The following is a 17001-nucleotide window of genomic DNA, read 5'->3' as shown; positions in this document are numbered from 1 at the left end:
TGCATTATGTTCCCTGCCCAGCAGATTTTCAAGTAATGAGTGCAATGTGGTGACAAACAAGCGAATGATTCTGCTATAAAGCATGTAAGAATGCAATATTCTCTTAAAGACTAGCACAATTGTTAAGTATGTGCTAATCTTTCCCATTTTTGCTGTTTTAGCAGTGCAAAGATGGTGTGTACTACAAACAGAGACACGTGCCACCTTGACTAATGGTCAAAGTAAAATAAAGCGGGATTGAACATGATTATGAAGTTACAGGGATCTAACACATACATTAAGAATATACCTCAATAAAGCACATTTAGGGCCTGATTTAGATCTCGGCTGCGGGTAACTACGTAACTACGGTGACGGATATACCTTCCACCGAAATATAAATCCCATTATATCCTATGGGATTTGTATTTCGGCAGATGGGATATCCATCGCCGTTGTGACGAAGTAACCCATCTACAAGATCTGAATTGGGCCCTAAGTTATTAGCATCTCCTGTCTCTGACCACCTTTCTTCTCCACTCCTCTGCTCTCCTTTCTTGTACTCCTCTTTCTGTTCTCTTTTTTCTCCATCCCTTCTCTTCTCAGCCCTCCACTATTCATGTCTCAACTCTCCATTCGCTTTTCCTCCACCTATTTGTTCCTTCCTCACTCGATTTTGAAGAATGGATCCTAGTAATTCAGTCCCAAGCAGTTTGACTGGTACAGAGATAGCAAGAAAATTGTTTCTAAATGTATGTTTTCAAGGGTCAAGGGCTCTGGTCCCCCAAAGAGGTGATGTGGACTCACTTCTAAAAACACCTTTTGGAACCACTGTTTTGTTGTTGTTGAGCAACACTGCAATCCAGCTGGCGAAATCATATCTGGGCGGCCAGGAGCCTAGGAGAGTCTGAGCGAGGAGAGGCATGGGATTGGTCTCTCCAGCAGTAAAACAATCTGTGCCGCCCCCGCCCACTGATGCCACAACACTGGTGTAGTTGCATGCGGCACCCCTTGTCTGAGTGGCAGCATGGCAGAGTGAAGAAAAAAAAACATGACCATACTGGAGCTGCCACCTGTCAACCAATCAACCGCAGTGTGTGTCATGCCCCAGAAAAAAAAGCCAGGCACTTGCAGTTTGTTTGGAGCAAGCACTTTCTGGTACTGTGACTGGTCTGTCCATTGTCAGATCCACGTGTCACGGAGACTGGGACTGGCTACAGCAGATTTGTTTTATTTACAAAGCTGCCCATGAGCCACTGCAGAAATAAATGTATCAGTGACACACTTCAGACTAGTACTGTCACCATAACAATGAGTCCAGGCTGGCAGAGGTACAGTAAATTGTCTTAGTCAGCAGCGGCAGTTGCATACTGCAAGCTGAAGTTTTTGGTCATTATTCCTGCTGTGCCTTATCACACAGGAAGTCAGAGGAGCTGTAATGCATAATTGATGCGTTTTAGTGCGGTGATGCGAACACAAGCACCAAAATGCGGTAGTCTAACCACTGATGAGTGGAACTTGGCATGACTGCTCAAGTAGTAGCCACGAAAATGTCTACTAAAGGTTTATTCAAACATTTTACAAATGTTTAGTCCCCATAAAATTAGAACCGTGTGCAAAAAGGTTTGACTACAGAACACTTTTTTTAATTAAACAATATCTATTAAAAACAAAAAATGAAACCCAAAATAGAGCAATTTCATTGCCTGGCTTAACACCGAACCCTGTGAGACTCCGGAGTGAACATCTCTAAAGAAGAAGGCACTGAAAGCGGCCCTGACGAAAAAATAAAACTAGAGTGAGGTAGGGAACAATATTGGAAAAATGATTGAGCCAGGTGGTATGAACCATGCTGGACACTTAAGAGAGGGCTTATAAAATCAGTTTATTAATACTTATGGTTTGTTGGACACGCAACCTGTGAACAGTGCACAGTACTTAGTAGGGTTTCCTGCTATTACTTTTTTCTATTTCTACCTGTAGCTACATCTCTCTTTTATTGAGTAAATGGCTCACCAAAGTCTCCAAAAGATATAGAAGTGCCCTGTGTCGCCATCAGACAGCTTCTACCTTGTGAATGGTGGCGGGTGGCCTGGGGAGAGCAGAGAGTGGTTCATGCGGTCAATGGATGCTTCCCAATTTCATTCCTTGCATTCTGACTTTTTTTTTAAAACCCGCCCATTCAAGTTAAAGGACTACTTTTATCAAAAAATGTCAACATGCAGGAAATGCAAATAGGAGATGGAGGTCTGTGGTCCCTGCATTCACTGGTGAGTGAGTCACACCAAAGTAAGACATCAGTGACCTCACAAAACGCTTTGTCAATAAGGCATGGAGATTCAGTAGTAATTCATACATAAGGCTAGACATATAAAGCTATTGGCTTAAAATGCTTTGTGCATCGGGAATTAAGACTCTTAAATTGGTAAGAAGGAGGCCCAATTCACGATGTCACAGGTTAAATCAGCACGCTGAATCTCAAAGAATGTACACAACACCGAGCCTTAGCTTCGTCATTTTCATCAGAGTTCATGTCAAAATGAGCACAGACTAATTATGGAAATACTATATCCGAGCCTAGAAATTATCTTACCTCTGCGATTTACGGGGTCCTTTGCTACATATGCAACATAATCTGTAGTATCCTATTAGATGAAAAATAACAATTTTATTTGACAACAAATGTGCATGCATCAAACAGTGGTAATTCAGTATATTTGATCGGTTGGATGTTTACTGGAAAATGGAAAATAGTTTGTCGTTGCCAATATTTTCAATATAAACGTGCTTATAATAAATAAAGCAAAAACGTATGTAACAACATACATGTATAACGGTAAACAGTCATAATATCTATTCCAAAATATAGAATGGACATAATATCGAAGTAAAAATATAGAATGGACAAAATATCGAATGGACACAATATAGTGGTTAAAAATATCGAATTTAAGGTAAGTAATATCGATTTTCAAAATATAGAAGTCAAAATATCGAAATATACAATACAGGCATTAAATATATCGATTTTTTAATAATATCAATTTTTTAAAAGTGTTTTGTATGTTAGTATATGTGTGAAAAGTGTATATTAATTTTTGTAATGTATGTTTAATGTATTTTAAGTAATTAATTTTATGTTCTTTAATTTTTGCGTAATTTAATTCTGTAGCGGGTTGTGGGTTTATAGGGGAATAGGGTGGGAAGTAATTTAATTGTAATTAATTAAATATTTTTATTTATTTATTGGTATTCATTTTGAATTTATTGTTATTTTGTAATTGGTAATTATTTTTTATTAATTGCCAATTAATTTGTATTAATTGATTAATTGTTAATTATGTTAATTTTCTAAATTTATTTTCTGTAGCGGGTTGTGGGTTTATAGGGGAATAGGGTGGGAAGTAATTTAATTGTAATAAAGTAAATATTTTTTTTCATTTATTCGTATTGATTTTAAATTTATTGTTAATTAGTTTTTAATTGGTAATTAAGTTCTATTAATTGGCAATTAATTGTTATTAATTGGTAATTATTTTGTATTAATTAAATATTTGATAATTATGATAATTGTATTAATGTATTTTCTGTAGTGGGATGTGGGTTTATAGGGGAATAGGGTGGGAAGTAATGTAATTGTAATTAATTACATATTTAAATTACTTTTTGTGTATTGATAATTAATTTACTGTTAATTTTTAATTGGTATTAATTTTTATTAATAATTAGTTTTTGTTATTTAAAATTAATTCGTTGTTGAATAATTATGAATAGGTTATTAATTTTTAATAACTAATATGTAGTTGTATTTCTAAATAATTATTACATAATATTAAATTGGTTAATAATTTCAATTAATGTTTTATTGGTATTGATATTTAATTTATTTTTAATAATATATTAAATCATTACTTTCCCTACTGTTAAACTCTCTGGAGTGGGAATAGTATTTTTTACCCCTACGCTATCCAACGCTTTCCCTACTGTTGCACTCTCTGGAGTGGGAATAGTAATTTTTACCCCTACGCTATCCAAAGCTTTCCCTACTGTTGCACTATCTGGAGAGGGAATAGTAATTTTCACACTCCCGCTATCCAACGCTTTCCGTACTGTTGCACTCTCTGGAGTGGGAATAGTATTTTTTACCCCTACGCTATCCAACGCTTTCCCTACTGTTGCACTCTCTGGAGTGGGAATAGTCATTTTTACCCCTACGCTATCCAATGCTTTCCCTACTGTTGTACTCTCTGGAGTGGAAATAGTAATTTATACCCTTCCAATATCCAACACTTTCCCTACTGTTGCACTCTCTGGAGTGGGAATAGTAATTCTTACCCCTACGCTATCCAACGCTTTCCCTACTGTTGCACGCTCTGGAGTTGGAATAGTAATTTTTACCCTCCCGCTATCCAACGCTTTCCCTACTGTTGCACTCTCTGGAGTGGGAATAGTAATTTTTACCCTTATGCTATCCAACGCTTTCCCTACTGTTGCACTCTCTGGAGTGGGAATAGCAATTTTTACCCCTATGCTATCCAACGCCTTCCCTACTGTTGCACTCTCTGGAGTGGGAATAGTATTTTTACCCCTACGCTATCCAACGCTTTCCCTACTGTTGCACTCACTGGAGTGGGAATAGTATTTTTTACCCTCCCGCTATCCAACGCTTTCCCTACTATTGCACTCTCTGGAGTGGGAATAGTAATTTTTACCCTTACGCTAACCAACGCTTTCCCTACTGTTGCACTCACTGGAGTGGGAATAGTATTTTTTACCGCTATGCTATCCAACGCTTTCCCTACTGTTGCACTCACTGGAGTGGTAATATTAAATGTTACCCTCCTGCTATCCTACGGTAAAATATTGTACATTTTTTATTAATAACTTAAATTAATTATATCTTAATTTTAAGGTTATTTGAGTATTTTTAAGTATGTTTTAGTTAATTATATTTATTATTTCATTAATTTTAAATTACTTTTAAGACATTTAAAAAAATTCAATATTTTGACTGACTATATTTTTTACAGACTATATTTTGGATTCGATATTTTTTTACGTACCTGTTTGTAGATAGGAATTCGATATTTTGGCATTCTATATTTTGGTGACTATATTTTGGTAAGTCTATATTTTGTCATTCTATATTATGTCAGTGATCCATATATAACATACCCATCGATGAGGCAGTTTACATGGTAAATAAGGGCATATCAGACATCACAAACAATGTCATCTTTCTCTTTTGCAATGCTCCCATGAGCACACATTGTGTTACACAAGAGGTTGGAACAACGTTGGGAGCATAGAAAGAGGGGACAGCCTCAAATTACAAACATCCCACGCAGTCCATATTCACACATATCCCATAAGGGGCTCATTGTGAATGAGCTTCTCCAGTTTACAACAAGTATATGGTAGCATGTTTGCAAACATTTGCACTGGAACAAATCAGCATGTTTCCCAGTGGTGGCTGCCTCTGAACGGGGGTGGTAGGGCAGGGGTTGGGGGAAGTTAAAAGAACAAGAAATGTACCTTCACCGATGCCGAAGCACGCCTCTGCTCGTCCTTGCTTTTCCTCAGCTCCGGAAGCACCCAGGCTTCTGGACTCTCCCAGCCAGTCACAAAGCTGCAGAAGAAGCATTGTGATTGGTCTGAGCGTCCTGTTTGGACGCTCATGCAGTGACTGGGGAGGCTGGGCATGTTCTGCACGGGGCTGTGCAACACAGCCAAATGGAGAGCATGCCAAGTGTGCCTGACAGTTTGGCCGGCCCTAGAGGATGGTCAAAGCGCCATTGCGCACTTAGGGGTGGTTTGCCCTCTAATCCGGGGATTTCAGCCCCGCCCGATCTGGCTGGAGTCTAAAGAAAAATAAAATGATAACAATTGCTTGTTATTATTATTTTATTTTACTGAGGCACTGCTCAAACGAGCAGTGGGGAGACGCTCCTCCTCCTTAGCGGAGGAGCTACTTTTAGAATCTAGAGTCTTCGGCTAAGCTCAGAAGTGACCTCTTAGGTTATGTTTGACACTTGCTCTTTGTAAAGGTGCAACATGTTTATGTGACTGTCACCAAGTCTACTGCTGCTGATTATTAACTAGATATTTATAACCTTAACCTCCTGGAACAGGATGAATAGCCGGTCAGTCAGAAGTGGTACTGGTGGTGTGGAATGAAGGTGGGTGGAAAGGAGGGTAGCTGAAGGTGGTCCTTCACTGCAACAAGCTCTGTAACGAGGGCAAGGAGACAAGAATTACTTGCATTCTCCTTTCCTGTGCAGAAAGGGCCATAATTTCACTCTGGCACATTGCTGGTGTCAATGCCTTTTCATGTAGGGAAGGGGACTGAATCACCACCAGATTTGGTCGTGGAGGACGGAAAGGGGTTTCTACTCTTGGGAATGGGATCCCAATAGGAATATCACATAACCATGGATCCTCATGAAAACTTGCACCTGGTTCAGCTTTCCCTATAGATTCCTGTAAAGTTTTGGGAATCCCGGTAAACAGGAAATCTACACTGAGACACAGTGTCATTGTCTTCATTAAAGGATTGCCCTTAATAAAAGAAACAAATGTAGGGCAGAGGAGCTGTAGTCACATGGATAAGAACACGGTATATGTATAGTTTTATGTAATAATATTTAGAGTCTAATAGAGAAAGCATCAGACCTGATGAGTCCTGGACCACATTTATAATATTAGGCTTGTTCATATGGAGGTGAATGATTTTGTCTGTTTAAGAAGAAGCATAGGAGGACTGGTGCAAAAGAAATATACAACATTTTAAGGTACTCAAAATAATTGCAGTGAAGCATAATTCCTTTCTATATTTCCTCCGCAGAGTAGACATCAGTTCTCATGGAAGATGGAAAATCAAAGACTTGAAAAGTGAAACGTTTGTGGTAGTTGGGCGATTCCTTACACTAGCCTTTATACCTGATGTGCTGGTAAGACAACACTGACTTCCCTAATTTTACATCCCTCTGACAAGCCTACACTACTGTACTTCAAATCAGAGAGTTGCTCCTTTTAAAGTCACGTCTTTGGTGGAAATAAATAGCCATTTCCTCAAATCCTAAAACATTTGTTTAAAAATTGCTTCTATAAATATAAGAATTACAAATAAAGTACACAACACCGGCATCATCGAAAAATGCTAGCACAGACCAGAATGTGCACTGCTGACCTGAATGTTGTCATGTGTTAATACCAAAAAGAGATAAGATGGCTGCACTCTTATTAGGAACAATAATGGGAACATCCTCAGCTTAGGTAAAGTCTGAACTGGTGCCAGATAGCAGACATATTGAGGGAGAAGTGAGGCAAGAGTAAGAGAGAAAATGAAAAGAAATAGCAGGAGCGACAGAGACTGATACAAGGAGTACTGCCATAATAAAAACAAGTTTAAACAGAAAATAATAGGACACACCTGGAAACTACATTCTAAATATATGTTGAGTCCCATCAAGGCAGAGACTGTATCTGTTGACTCATTACAATTACAAGGTTCTCACTTAATGGTCTGGCACTGGCCCCATATTAGAAGACAGCTTCATCAGCAGGAAAATGACAAAGAAGGAAGCTAGAATTAGGGGTGTTGTCTGGGAATGAATTGGATGCCCCTTGTGTATAACAGGACCACTGACTACATTGTTAGCCCAATGGGCGTGTTACTGATATGTATATATAAATGTCAAAGGTGGTAGAAACACACAAACGATCAAAGCACCTCGACCAAAGAGTTCCACTTGTGAATCAGGAAGCACCCAGGAGAGTAAGATCTGGTTGTGATGTGGTTGTGGAGTATTACTTGTTCAAGAGAAATTACGTTTTTGATTAAAAGTGGCAAGAGAGTAGATAGTGTAAATGGGTGACATAGTGTTATTCCAAACCCTGGGGGTACATTCAGAAAAAAAAACTTTAAAGTGCATTTTTTATTGAAGATAAGCGTTTCCAACAAGAGATGGCCCAAGCTGCGAAGGTTGGTGGCTCACCTCAGAGACCTTTGACTCATTGCCAAATGGTGAGAGTGACTGGAGTTTGAAAGTTTATGAACCACGCAGGAAAGCTTATATATTGGCCTTCCCTCAAAAGGGAGCCAGCACAGTGAATTAAGTATATGGCTGATGTGCCAGCTGTGAGCAATCCCAGAGATTAAACAATATGCACAGTTTAATAAAGGTTTAAATTGGTTCAGGTGGATTTTATGACTTGCAGTGCGAATTACATTCTCCTAATCGGGTCTGGGTAGACAGAGTGCCCTTGTCTCTTCTTTCAAATAATTTTGGAGGGGAAAAGATTTGGTTCCCTGAACAAATTAAGTTGATTGTTGGCACTATTGGCATTAGCACGTGTATGCAAGAGTCTAAAATGAAGCCCAGCGCTGTCATTAATGAATTGGTTTGGATTTTACTAGAATCAAGCCGTTCGAGGATATGGGGCATGAGGAAATGAGTTTCATTGAATTTCAGGTGATGTTATCAAGCGTAGAAGCCACTAGAGAAACATACTCAATTCTCCTAGCGATTCAGGGTAAATATTGAAAACTATGGAACAATTTAACATGAAGCCAGAGTATATTTGTGAGTTTTTAGAAAAAAGACAGTCCTATTGGGGCGAGCGACTTTTTTCTGCATCATTCTCCTGGCACCTGGGGTGGGACTATGTCCCCCAGACCTCTTTGCTCGGTGCTTTGGTGTTGAGGATGAGGGGGCGCCCACAAATGACGCCTTGGCACTAAAGGTGTTCCCATGAATTTGTTTACGGTCACTTTATCTCTGTTCTGGTCTGTCTGTCTACATTCCCATCTTTGAGAAAGCGGATCGTTCCAACCCTGTCTGTTACAGCCCCATAACCCTACTTGATTCACTGTTGATAGTTACAGTGAAAATTGTACTAAGTCGACTTGAAGAATTGGCGGAAGGTTCCAATATTCATTCAGACCTCCAGTTCGGCTTTCGCAGAGGGCTGGGAACTATTAAGCAGGGATTTAATCGCAACTTAATTATTGCTAAATAGACTCTAATAAAAATAGGCCAGCTGTATCTAGCTTTTGTTGACTTGTCGAGTGCCTTTGACTGTGTCCTTCACTGCCAACTGTGGGCAATTTGGACACAGCTTTACGCTGACGATGCCGTCCTCACATCACATACTCCCCTGGGCTTACAAAGGCTACTCACCTGCTTTAACTACATGTCTGAGTGTGGCTTGATTGTCTGTAAAAGCGAGACCTTTGTTATGAAATATGGGTGAAAAACTAGGAAGTGCCAGAATTTCATGGCCGGGGACACTAAGTTAAGTTTTACCCCCACATTTTCATACCTGGGTGTTTCATTCGATAAACATGGTATATGGTCCCTGTTGTATCGTGGCCTGGGGCAGCAAACATAGAGACACTCGGAGGCACAGTTAGATTAGTGGCCAGCTCCAAACTGTGCCACGCCCAGAGCCCTGGGCTATTTATTTTGTACATCATGTCATGCCGGCGTATGCCGGACTGACTCATTAACCTATGCTTGAAGGGGGAGGATGGTCCAACGGGACCACCCCCCTGCACTGTGAGGGATGTGTCAGATTACACTGTCCTCACAACATTACAGTCCCCAGTTGTGAATAACAGGAAGCTGCATTTTAACAAATCTGCAACTGCTATTTTAAATTTCACCACTAAATTTGAGGGAGATGCTCACTATATACAATGCAAAATGTGTCACTGTTGCTGTTTATGGGGCTTGCATTTGGGCCTATTCCAATGTTAATCATCTTCGGACGGCTGAACATGCCTTTCTAAACAATCTTTTGTCAGCTCCATAAAACTGTTTCACATTTGTATGCTATTCTGAATTGGGGTCTATGTTTCTATCTGACCTGAATAAAATTCATCAAATTCTATTGCCACAAGATATGGACTTCTGAATTTACGGTTTTAAATCTATCGCTATTTAATGATTGTCGTATGCTGACCGATTTCTATCTTGTACCCTGGTTTAAATTTGCTAAGCAGTTTTTATCAGACATTTGCCATTTAGAGTATTTTACCACTCCAGAAGTAATACATAATGTCAATAAAAACGATCTTAAAAAACATTGTTTACTTTTACTTGAAGATCAAAGGCTGACTCAGGAAATGATTAAACCTATGGTTATCAAAACCAGCTGCTTCTTGTAACAAATGGTGTGCAACCTTATCTTAGCCTTGTGCAGAATCCTCGGCACAGGTTTGTGCTAACTCGTTTCAGACTAGACATCTTCCCCTGCCTAGTTAGCACTCCAGCAATTATTGACTGGTCAGATGTTTTTGAATAATTGCCCTGTGACAATTTATCTACACCAGGCACCTTGCGCATCACCCTTTTCTGAAAATGTTATGATACCCTACGGATACATTTTATACTGCCTTTTCTTTCTGAACTGAAATGTAAATAATGTCTTTCTGCCATATTGTTCTTACAACAGTTGGCTTCTGCTGTGGTTTGCCCAGTTTTTTAAGCTCAATGATGCGTAGAAGAAAAACACTGGTTGTTCAGTGATGGTCTGTCACCGTGTGTTTTGTATTGAATTGATTTTATTATAATGATGTATTTGAATGGGCAATATATTGAACTGTACACTTTTATGGTTTGTCTGAATTTGATTGATCCTATAGTCCTATTTTACATTCAATGTGCTGTGCAGGAAGAGCTCAAAATTGAAGATCGCCATTAACATCAATGTATATAAACAGGGTTGAAATAGCAAAAGGACCTGGCATGAGGAACTAAATATTTCTTTTAGGAGAACTGATTGCAACTGCTAAACTGTACAAGAGACACTGATTCTGACGATTGGTTAATCTTGCCTAGGTGCTGTTTGCCTTGCAGTAAAAGACAGAGTGCCAAAACCTGTTAGTAAAGTGTTCAAAAGTGGTGTGTTTATGGGAAATATTGTTTTTTTTAGAATAAACAGGACTCTGAACATGAATCTAATGCCAGAGAAAAGATTGGTTATCTTAAATGATCTAGAAAACAGTGCAGGACAGAGCTAGCCAGCAAGCCTGCTGCTCATGAAGGTAATTTATGGTGGTTAGAGCATCTATTCTTAGACATATGAAGAGCACGTTATCTGTTGAGGTATAGTCTTGAAATGACAAATTTGGTAAGACTTTTTTTTAGACTATTATACTTCAGATTATTTGACAGATCAGTGTGTTCATAAGCCTATTTTTCCTCTTTCCTTCTTTACCTGCGGTTTTACCAAGTGCACACTCCGGCCTGGTGAAACTGTGGGCAAAGTTTCTGGACCGAGTAATTTTAGGTCAAGAAACATAGGACCATTTTTAGTTGCCTAAAGTGGGACTGCTCCCACCATGAGATATTGCTATGGACAATTCATAAATCATAATGAAGACCCATAAAGGCATCAAGGACATGTTTTGCAGTCAGTGACTGGTGTTACCATGGAGAGTGGAATGTTACAAATACTGCTGACGACTCTAACCTATTTAACCATTCTATCCTGACATTTAAAACCAAGGGATTCACGTCTGGTATCATTTTAAGCATAATGTCAGCATGATAATAAAAACATGCATGTAAGATCTTACCGGATCACCTCCGGAGGCAAAAGAAATAGATTGCATGTGATGGTTTGCAATTATCTGTTAAAAAAAACAAAGAAATAAAAACGATAAGATCATTAAACAATAAAGTTGTAACATAGCTGAAAGTCATAACCTTTTAAAATAATGCCATATTCGGTACACACATATATCTCTATTCTTGATTGCAAAAATAATTACTTTAGCTTATGATATAATACTGTAAGACAAAATCATACCTCCTAACCTTACTCTCAAATCTGCAATTCAAAACATGACTCCACTATTTTAAGTACAAAATGTTTTTTAATAATTAACATTATGAAACAGTTTACACTAAATGGATGCAATAAATGCCATTGTCACAAGCAGTCTTGTCCAATAGCCAACATGCAGTTTTACTGAAACTGCCCTTGCTGTACTACCACCCTTGCCACCCATTCCTTCTGTCAGTAAATTAGTTAGTGTGATAGTTCCTTGAACAATTTGGAAAGATCATTCCAAGAATATAGTGGTATAAAATGGGTATCAATGACCTGTGAATGTGTCTGCTAGTGACATTGCTGTAGTTAGTGAAATGTGTACATGACTGCAGTAATGTAGTATAATTATCTTTATTTTCTTACTTTCAATCAACTTACCGGGAATTTGTAAAATCCTAGAGAAATATGTAAATATTGCACTCTCTGCCTATTTAGAATCCAACCACCTTCTTCATCCAACCTAAACAGGATTTCATCCCGGTCACGGCACAGAGACAGCTCTCCTAGCTGTCATGGAAGTTTCGAGAAAAATCCTCGATTCAGGAGGATCATCTGCCGTGATCCTTTTGGACTTAAGCGCGGCCTTCGATACGGTGAATCCCCATATCTTAATTGACAGTCTCAGGAATTTAGGTGTGTCAGGAACAGCCTTAACCTGGCTGACATCATTCCTGGAGGGGCGATCCTTCCAGGTATTTGAGGGTGAAGTTACTTCCAAGCCCTCGCCCCTTTCATTCAGAGTCCCTCAGGGCTCTTCGTTAAGCCCAACGCTTTTTAATGCCTATATGGCTCCACTGGCAGAGATCATACAGCCCTACGGAGTGAACATCGTAACATACGCTGATGATACTCAACTAGTGGTCTCACTTAACCATCCTGATACATCCACACCCCGCCTTTTCACTTGTCTTGAAGAAGTGGCCAAATGGATGAACTATTCCTATTTGAAGCTAAATAGAGACAAGACAGAGCTTATGCTCCCTGGTAATCCGTCACTATTCAGACCAATTGAGATGTGGCCGACTGCAATGGGGTCAGCACCCATCACCAAATCACATATAAAAAGTTTGGGATTCTGGCTGGACTCAGACCTTACTCTTAAAGTCCAAACCAGAAAGGTATTTGCCGCCTGCTTTAGCATGCTTAGAATGCTACGTAAAGTACTTCCTCTACTTCCCTTTCAAGCCAAAAAACTTGCAGTCCAAGCGCTTATTCTATCACGCCTGGACTTTAGCAATGTACTTTACCTGGACACTCTGGCGGCAGTGCTTTCTAAACTTCAAATGATTCAGAACTGAGCGGCAAGAACTCTCATGGGAACTCCCTATTGTCAGTCAGCCAAACCTGCCATAAAAGCTCTACATTGGCTGCCCATTCGGGAGAGGGTCCAGTTCAAAGCTCTTTGTATCACTCACAAATTGCTTAGAGGGAATGGACCTAAGATCATCTCCACTTTAGTCAAACCCTATCAAGCCAATAGGCCTTTACGATCGGATGAACTGCACTTGGCCTTTGTACCAAGGATCAAAAGAGCAAGAAGCGGAGGTCGGCTTTTTTCTTATAATGCTGCCAAGCTCTGGAACTCTCTTCCTCTTCAGCTGCAGAAGGAAACTAACCATCTGATCTTTCGCAAGCTGTTGAAAACCTGGCTCTTTCCCAGATAAGTCTCAGAAGCTTCTTTCACTCCTCAGCCCTGGGATGCCCATGGGCAGCCATGCGCTCTATAAATACTACTTTTATTCTTTATGTCTGTCCATTGCACTGTATAATTTTGTAAGTCATGTGGAAATACCACATTATGGGGTCTATCACGATGGCGGGCAGACCAAGTCCACCCGCCACAGCAACAGTAAAAGGGACCACCCGCCATAGGTGCGGCGGTCCCGCCATTCAAATTAGGATGCGCCCGCCACACAGGCGGGCGCATCCCGCATTTTTTACATTGTGGTGGGCGATGCTGTAAGCAGCACCCGCCGCAATGTAAAAAATGCATGTTGTGCATTTGCATGCACAACATGACAGACGTTAGAGGCTTTTATACAATCTCCACGCTTATTTTGCCAAAAATGAAATGGTTGTAAATCTCACAAACACTCAGATTTTGATGTTCGAAAGGAAGGTCAGGAAGAAATGTAGCTGGTCCTGGGTGGCCTGCCAGTCTTAAGAGGCACTTGCTATTAATATCTTGGTGTCTGGCTACAGGAACGCCTATCTTTTGGTCTGATCTAAACTCATTAAAGCCAAGGACTGCTTCGTTAATTGCAGCTTTTCAATACTTACACCGCAATTTGCAAAAAACAATTTTGCTGCCTCTTCTTGCAGTGATAAAAGCCTAATTTACTCCAATTAGTTTTGGCACAGTTGCTTTCCTGGGGAAGATTGGGGAGTTTCTCAATTCTGCACAAAGTAAGGAATTTCGCTTTCTTTTTCGATTAGTGCAAAATGCCTCCCCGACCCAGCTGGACACGGGTTTTTGATCTGGCCTTGAATGACCTTGAGGCAAATAATTATGGATGTCTACACTCATACATGCCCTCTTTAATACATTGCTAAACAAACAAATATAGGATATCTCATGGAATAGGGACAAGAAAGACTTCAGTAAAAAAAAAAAAAAGCAATGTGTGGAGACACTCTTATAAAAAACCTCGCCCGCAAGCATACGTAACTGCTTTAATGAGATTCTTTTTTTAAATCAAGATGCCTCGTGCGTTTCGGCCTGAGTCAAACTACAGATTGCTTGCCAAAATGGTCAAGGAAACCTCTGTGGTCTAAATGCAGGCTTTGTCATCAAAATACGGACAGTTTGACTCACATCTTATCAATTTGCTGTCAGACAAAGGTTAAGATGCGGCATTATGAAGGAAGCACAAGCAATAGCTCTAGAATGACGCTGTTCAATGTTTTCACTGTCACTGTTGCATTTTATAGCGGTTTTGCACAGTTACACCTACACTTTATACTAGGTATTATGGAAGCTGCATTACAGGACATGATGTGGAACAATAAGGACCATGGGAATAGGAAGAGATACGATGAGAAAAATGTTTTGGTCTGACGCATCTTAGCATCATCTTTTGCACTTTATTGCAAACTTTAAACTAATTCGAAAAAGTGTCATTGTCAGATAAAATGCCAATTGCAAATGATGCAGTATAAGGGAGGTTGAGTAAATGCTTTTTTTTTGCTTGATGTCTTTTTTTTCAATTTTAGCAAATGTTACCTTGTGACACCAGCACTTTATATTTGGTTTTATGGAAAAAACAGTGTAAGACGATAGGTAACAATGTGGAACAAGACAATATAGGCCAATACTGCTGTCCATGAATGAGTTTACCTTTTACTTGTTTCTCCTTTCTGCTTCCCTTGCACTTTTATCATACCTTGCACTGTCACATTTGCACTATATATCTGGTTTTATGAAAGAGGTAGTGCAAGATATGATGGGATACAATGTGAAACACGAGAATACTGGGTGATACTGCTCCCCTGAAAGAGGTTATTGTTTTATATTTCAGTGAATCTCAGGGATTCACAATGTTATTGTATCGATTGATTTGGTTGCAACACCTAAAAGGAGGTATCCCAAACAACTTTAAAAAGTGGCAGACAAAACAACTTGCACCTCCCCCTTGTCCCTGAAATAATACATGGTGCACAATCTGTCAGTATCTGCCGCTCCTGGATACCACTGCTATGCAAGAAATACAATTTCACAAATATAGTGGTGCAACCAAAAAATTAGACATCCAATAAAGTTGTTGACTTCTTTATTTTGAATTTCAAAAAGTTTATATGTTCTCATTGTTCAAATTCAAATTGTTACAGCCAGAGCCAATGCGTTTCGTTCACAACCGTGAACTTTTTCAGTATGTTCCTATTCAAATACGAATCATTCATTGCTGATTCCGCAAACACAATTATACGGTCTCCTATTCTTTATATTCGACTAAGTAAATCATCAATTCATAATACCAAAATGCATATCTTCTACCCAAATCCTCATATTCAGGACTAGGCCCACCTCATTATGGACACTTGAATCTGTGTCCAAATGAGAGCTTGACACATAAATGGCACTCAGTAAAACTTTTGCTGGTTGGTATTTGCGGAAAAGTTGACAACTTGATTTGACTTTCTCAATTTCTGGGTGTACCACTAAATTTGTGAATTCCTCAAAGGAGGTAGAAGAGGTGGAAGAGGTCCCAAAGCCATTGTGATTGTTAAATAACATTTTATCTGAGAGTGGGCAGTGGTCCAGGAGTCCACTACCAACTCCTAAACACATTTTTTTTTAAAGTTAATTTCTTTTTTTAAATGCAGATCTGTGCCCTTGCACGGGAACAGGCTGCTTAAAAAACGTTATTTAAAAAAGATCACAGACATGGTGATCTACTGACCACAGTAAACAGCCATCACTGTGATGGCATCCAATTGGAGTGAGCCAAATTTGCGACCTACCTAATGAATACTGATGAAGAAGGGCACATTGCAACCACTCCAAGGGCCAGAGATATATATAATCATTAGGAATAACGATTTCCTAATTGCAATTATCTCCAATCTGCAATTAGGAAATCAGCATTCCTAATGTATGCAACTGTACATTTCCAAATAGCAATTCCTGGTAGGTCACAAATTGACCTGCATCATGAATATTAATGAGGTAGGTCGCAATTAGTACCCCGTTAGGAATCACCGCCATCACTGGGATGGTGGCCAGCTTGAGTCAGCACACAACATGTCTGAGATAACTTTAACCCCTTCACTGCTGGCAGGTTTCCGCCCCTGTGCGGTAAATAAATGAACAGGGGCGGGCCATGACGAACCCCAGCCGTCATCAGCACACGAGCACTTTAGTGCATGACGGCTGGGGTTCGTCACCAGCATGGAAGGGGTTAAAATGAAGCAATCTTTTTTTTGCTTTTTAAATACAGCACCTTAAAGGAAAACAGGATTCATTTATAAAAAGAAAACAAAACTTTTAAGAGAAGGCAGTGGTCTGTGGGACCATTTGCGAATGGGTTACCACCACTTTGAATTGGTGGTAAAGTATTAATGTTTGGCGATCAGAGTTCGGACATAAAACATTAAATCATACTACTGCAAATCGGTAGTTAGAAAGGATGCCCTACAGATTTCCCTTCCAAATACAGATTCACAAATGCATTTGCAATTGTG

The 17001-nt window shown here is 39.5% G+C and overlaps 1 protein-coding gene across 1 annotated transcript in view; it reads right to left on the bottom strand.

The window, feature by feature from the left end:
* SHC3 (SHC adaptor protein 3) overlaps nucleotides 1-17001 on the bottom strand; it is a 437106-nt gene that overhangs the window by 94548 nt on the left and 325557 nt on the right. The window contains exons 5-6 of the mRNA XM_086961141.1: nucleotides 11564-11617; nucleotides 2573-2624 (exon numbers count right to left, since the gene is read on the bottom strand). Of these exons, the coding sequence (XP_086817267.1) occupies nucleotides 2573-2624; nucleotides 11564-11617 (106 nt within the window). The remainder of the gene's footprint in view (nucleotides 1-2572; nucleotides 2625-11563; nucleotides 11618-17001) is intronic.

This window comes from Lissotriton vulgaris, chromosome 3_1 (genome assembly GCF_964263255.1).
Source record: "Lissotriton vulgaris chromosome 3_1, aLisVul1.2, whole genome shotgun sequence".
Classification (NCBI taxonomy): domain Eukaryota; kingdom Metazoa; phylum Chordata; class Amphibia; order Caudata; family Salamandridae; genus Lissotriton; species Lissotriton vulgaris.
Note: the sequence above shows the minus strand (reverse complement) of the source record. Positions and strands in the feature narration are given on the sequence as shown.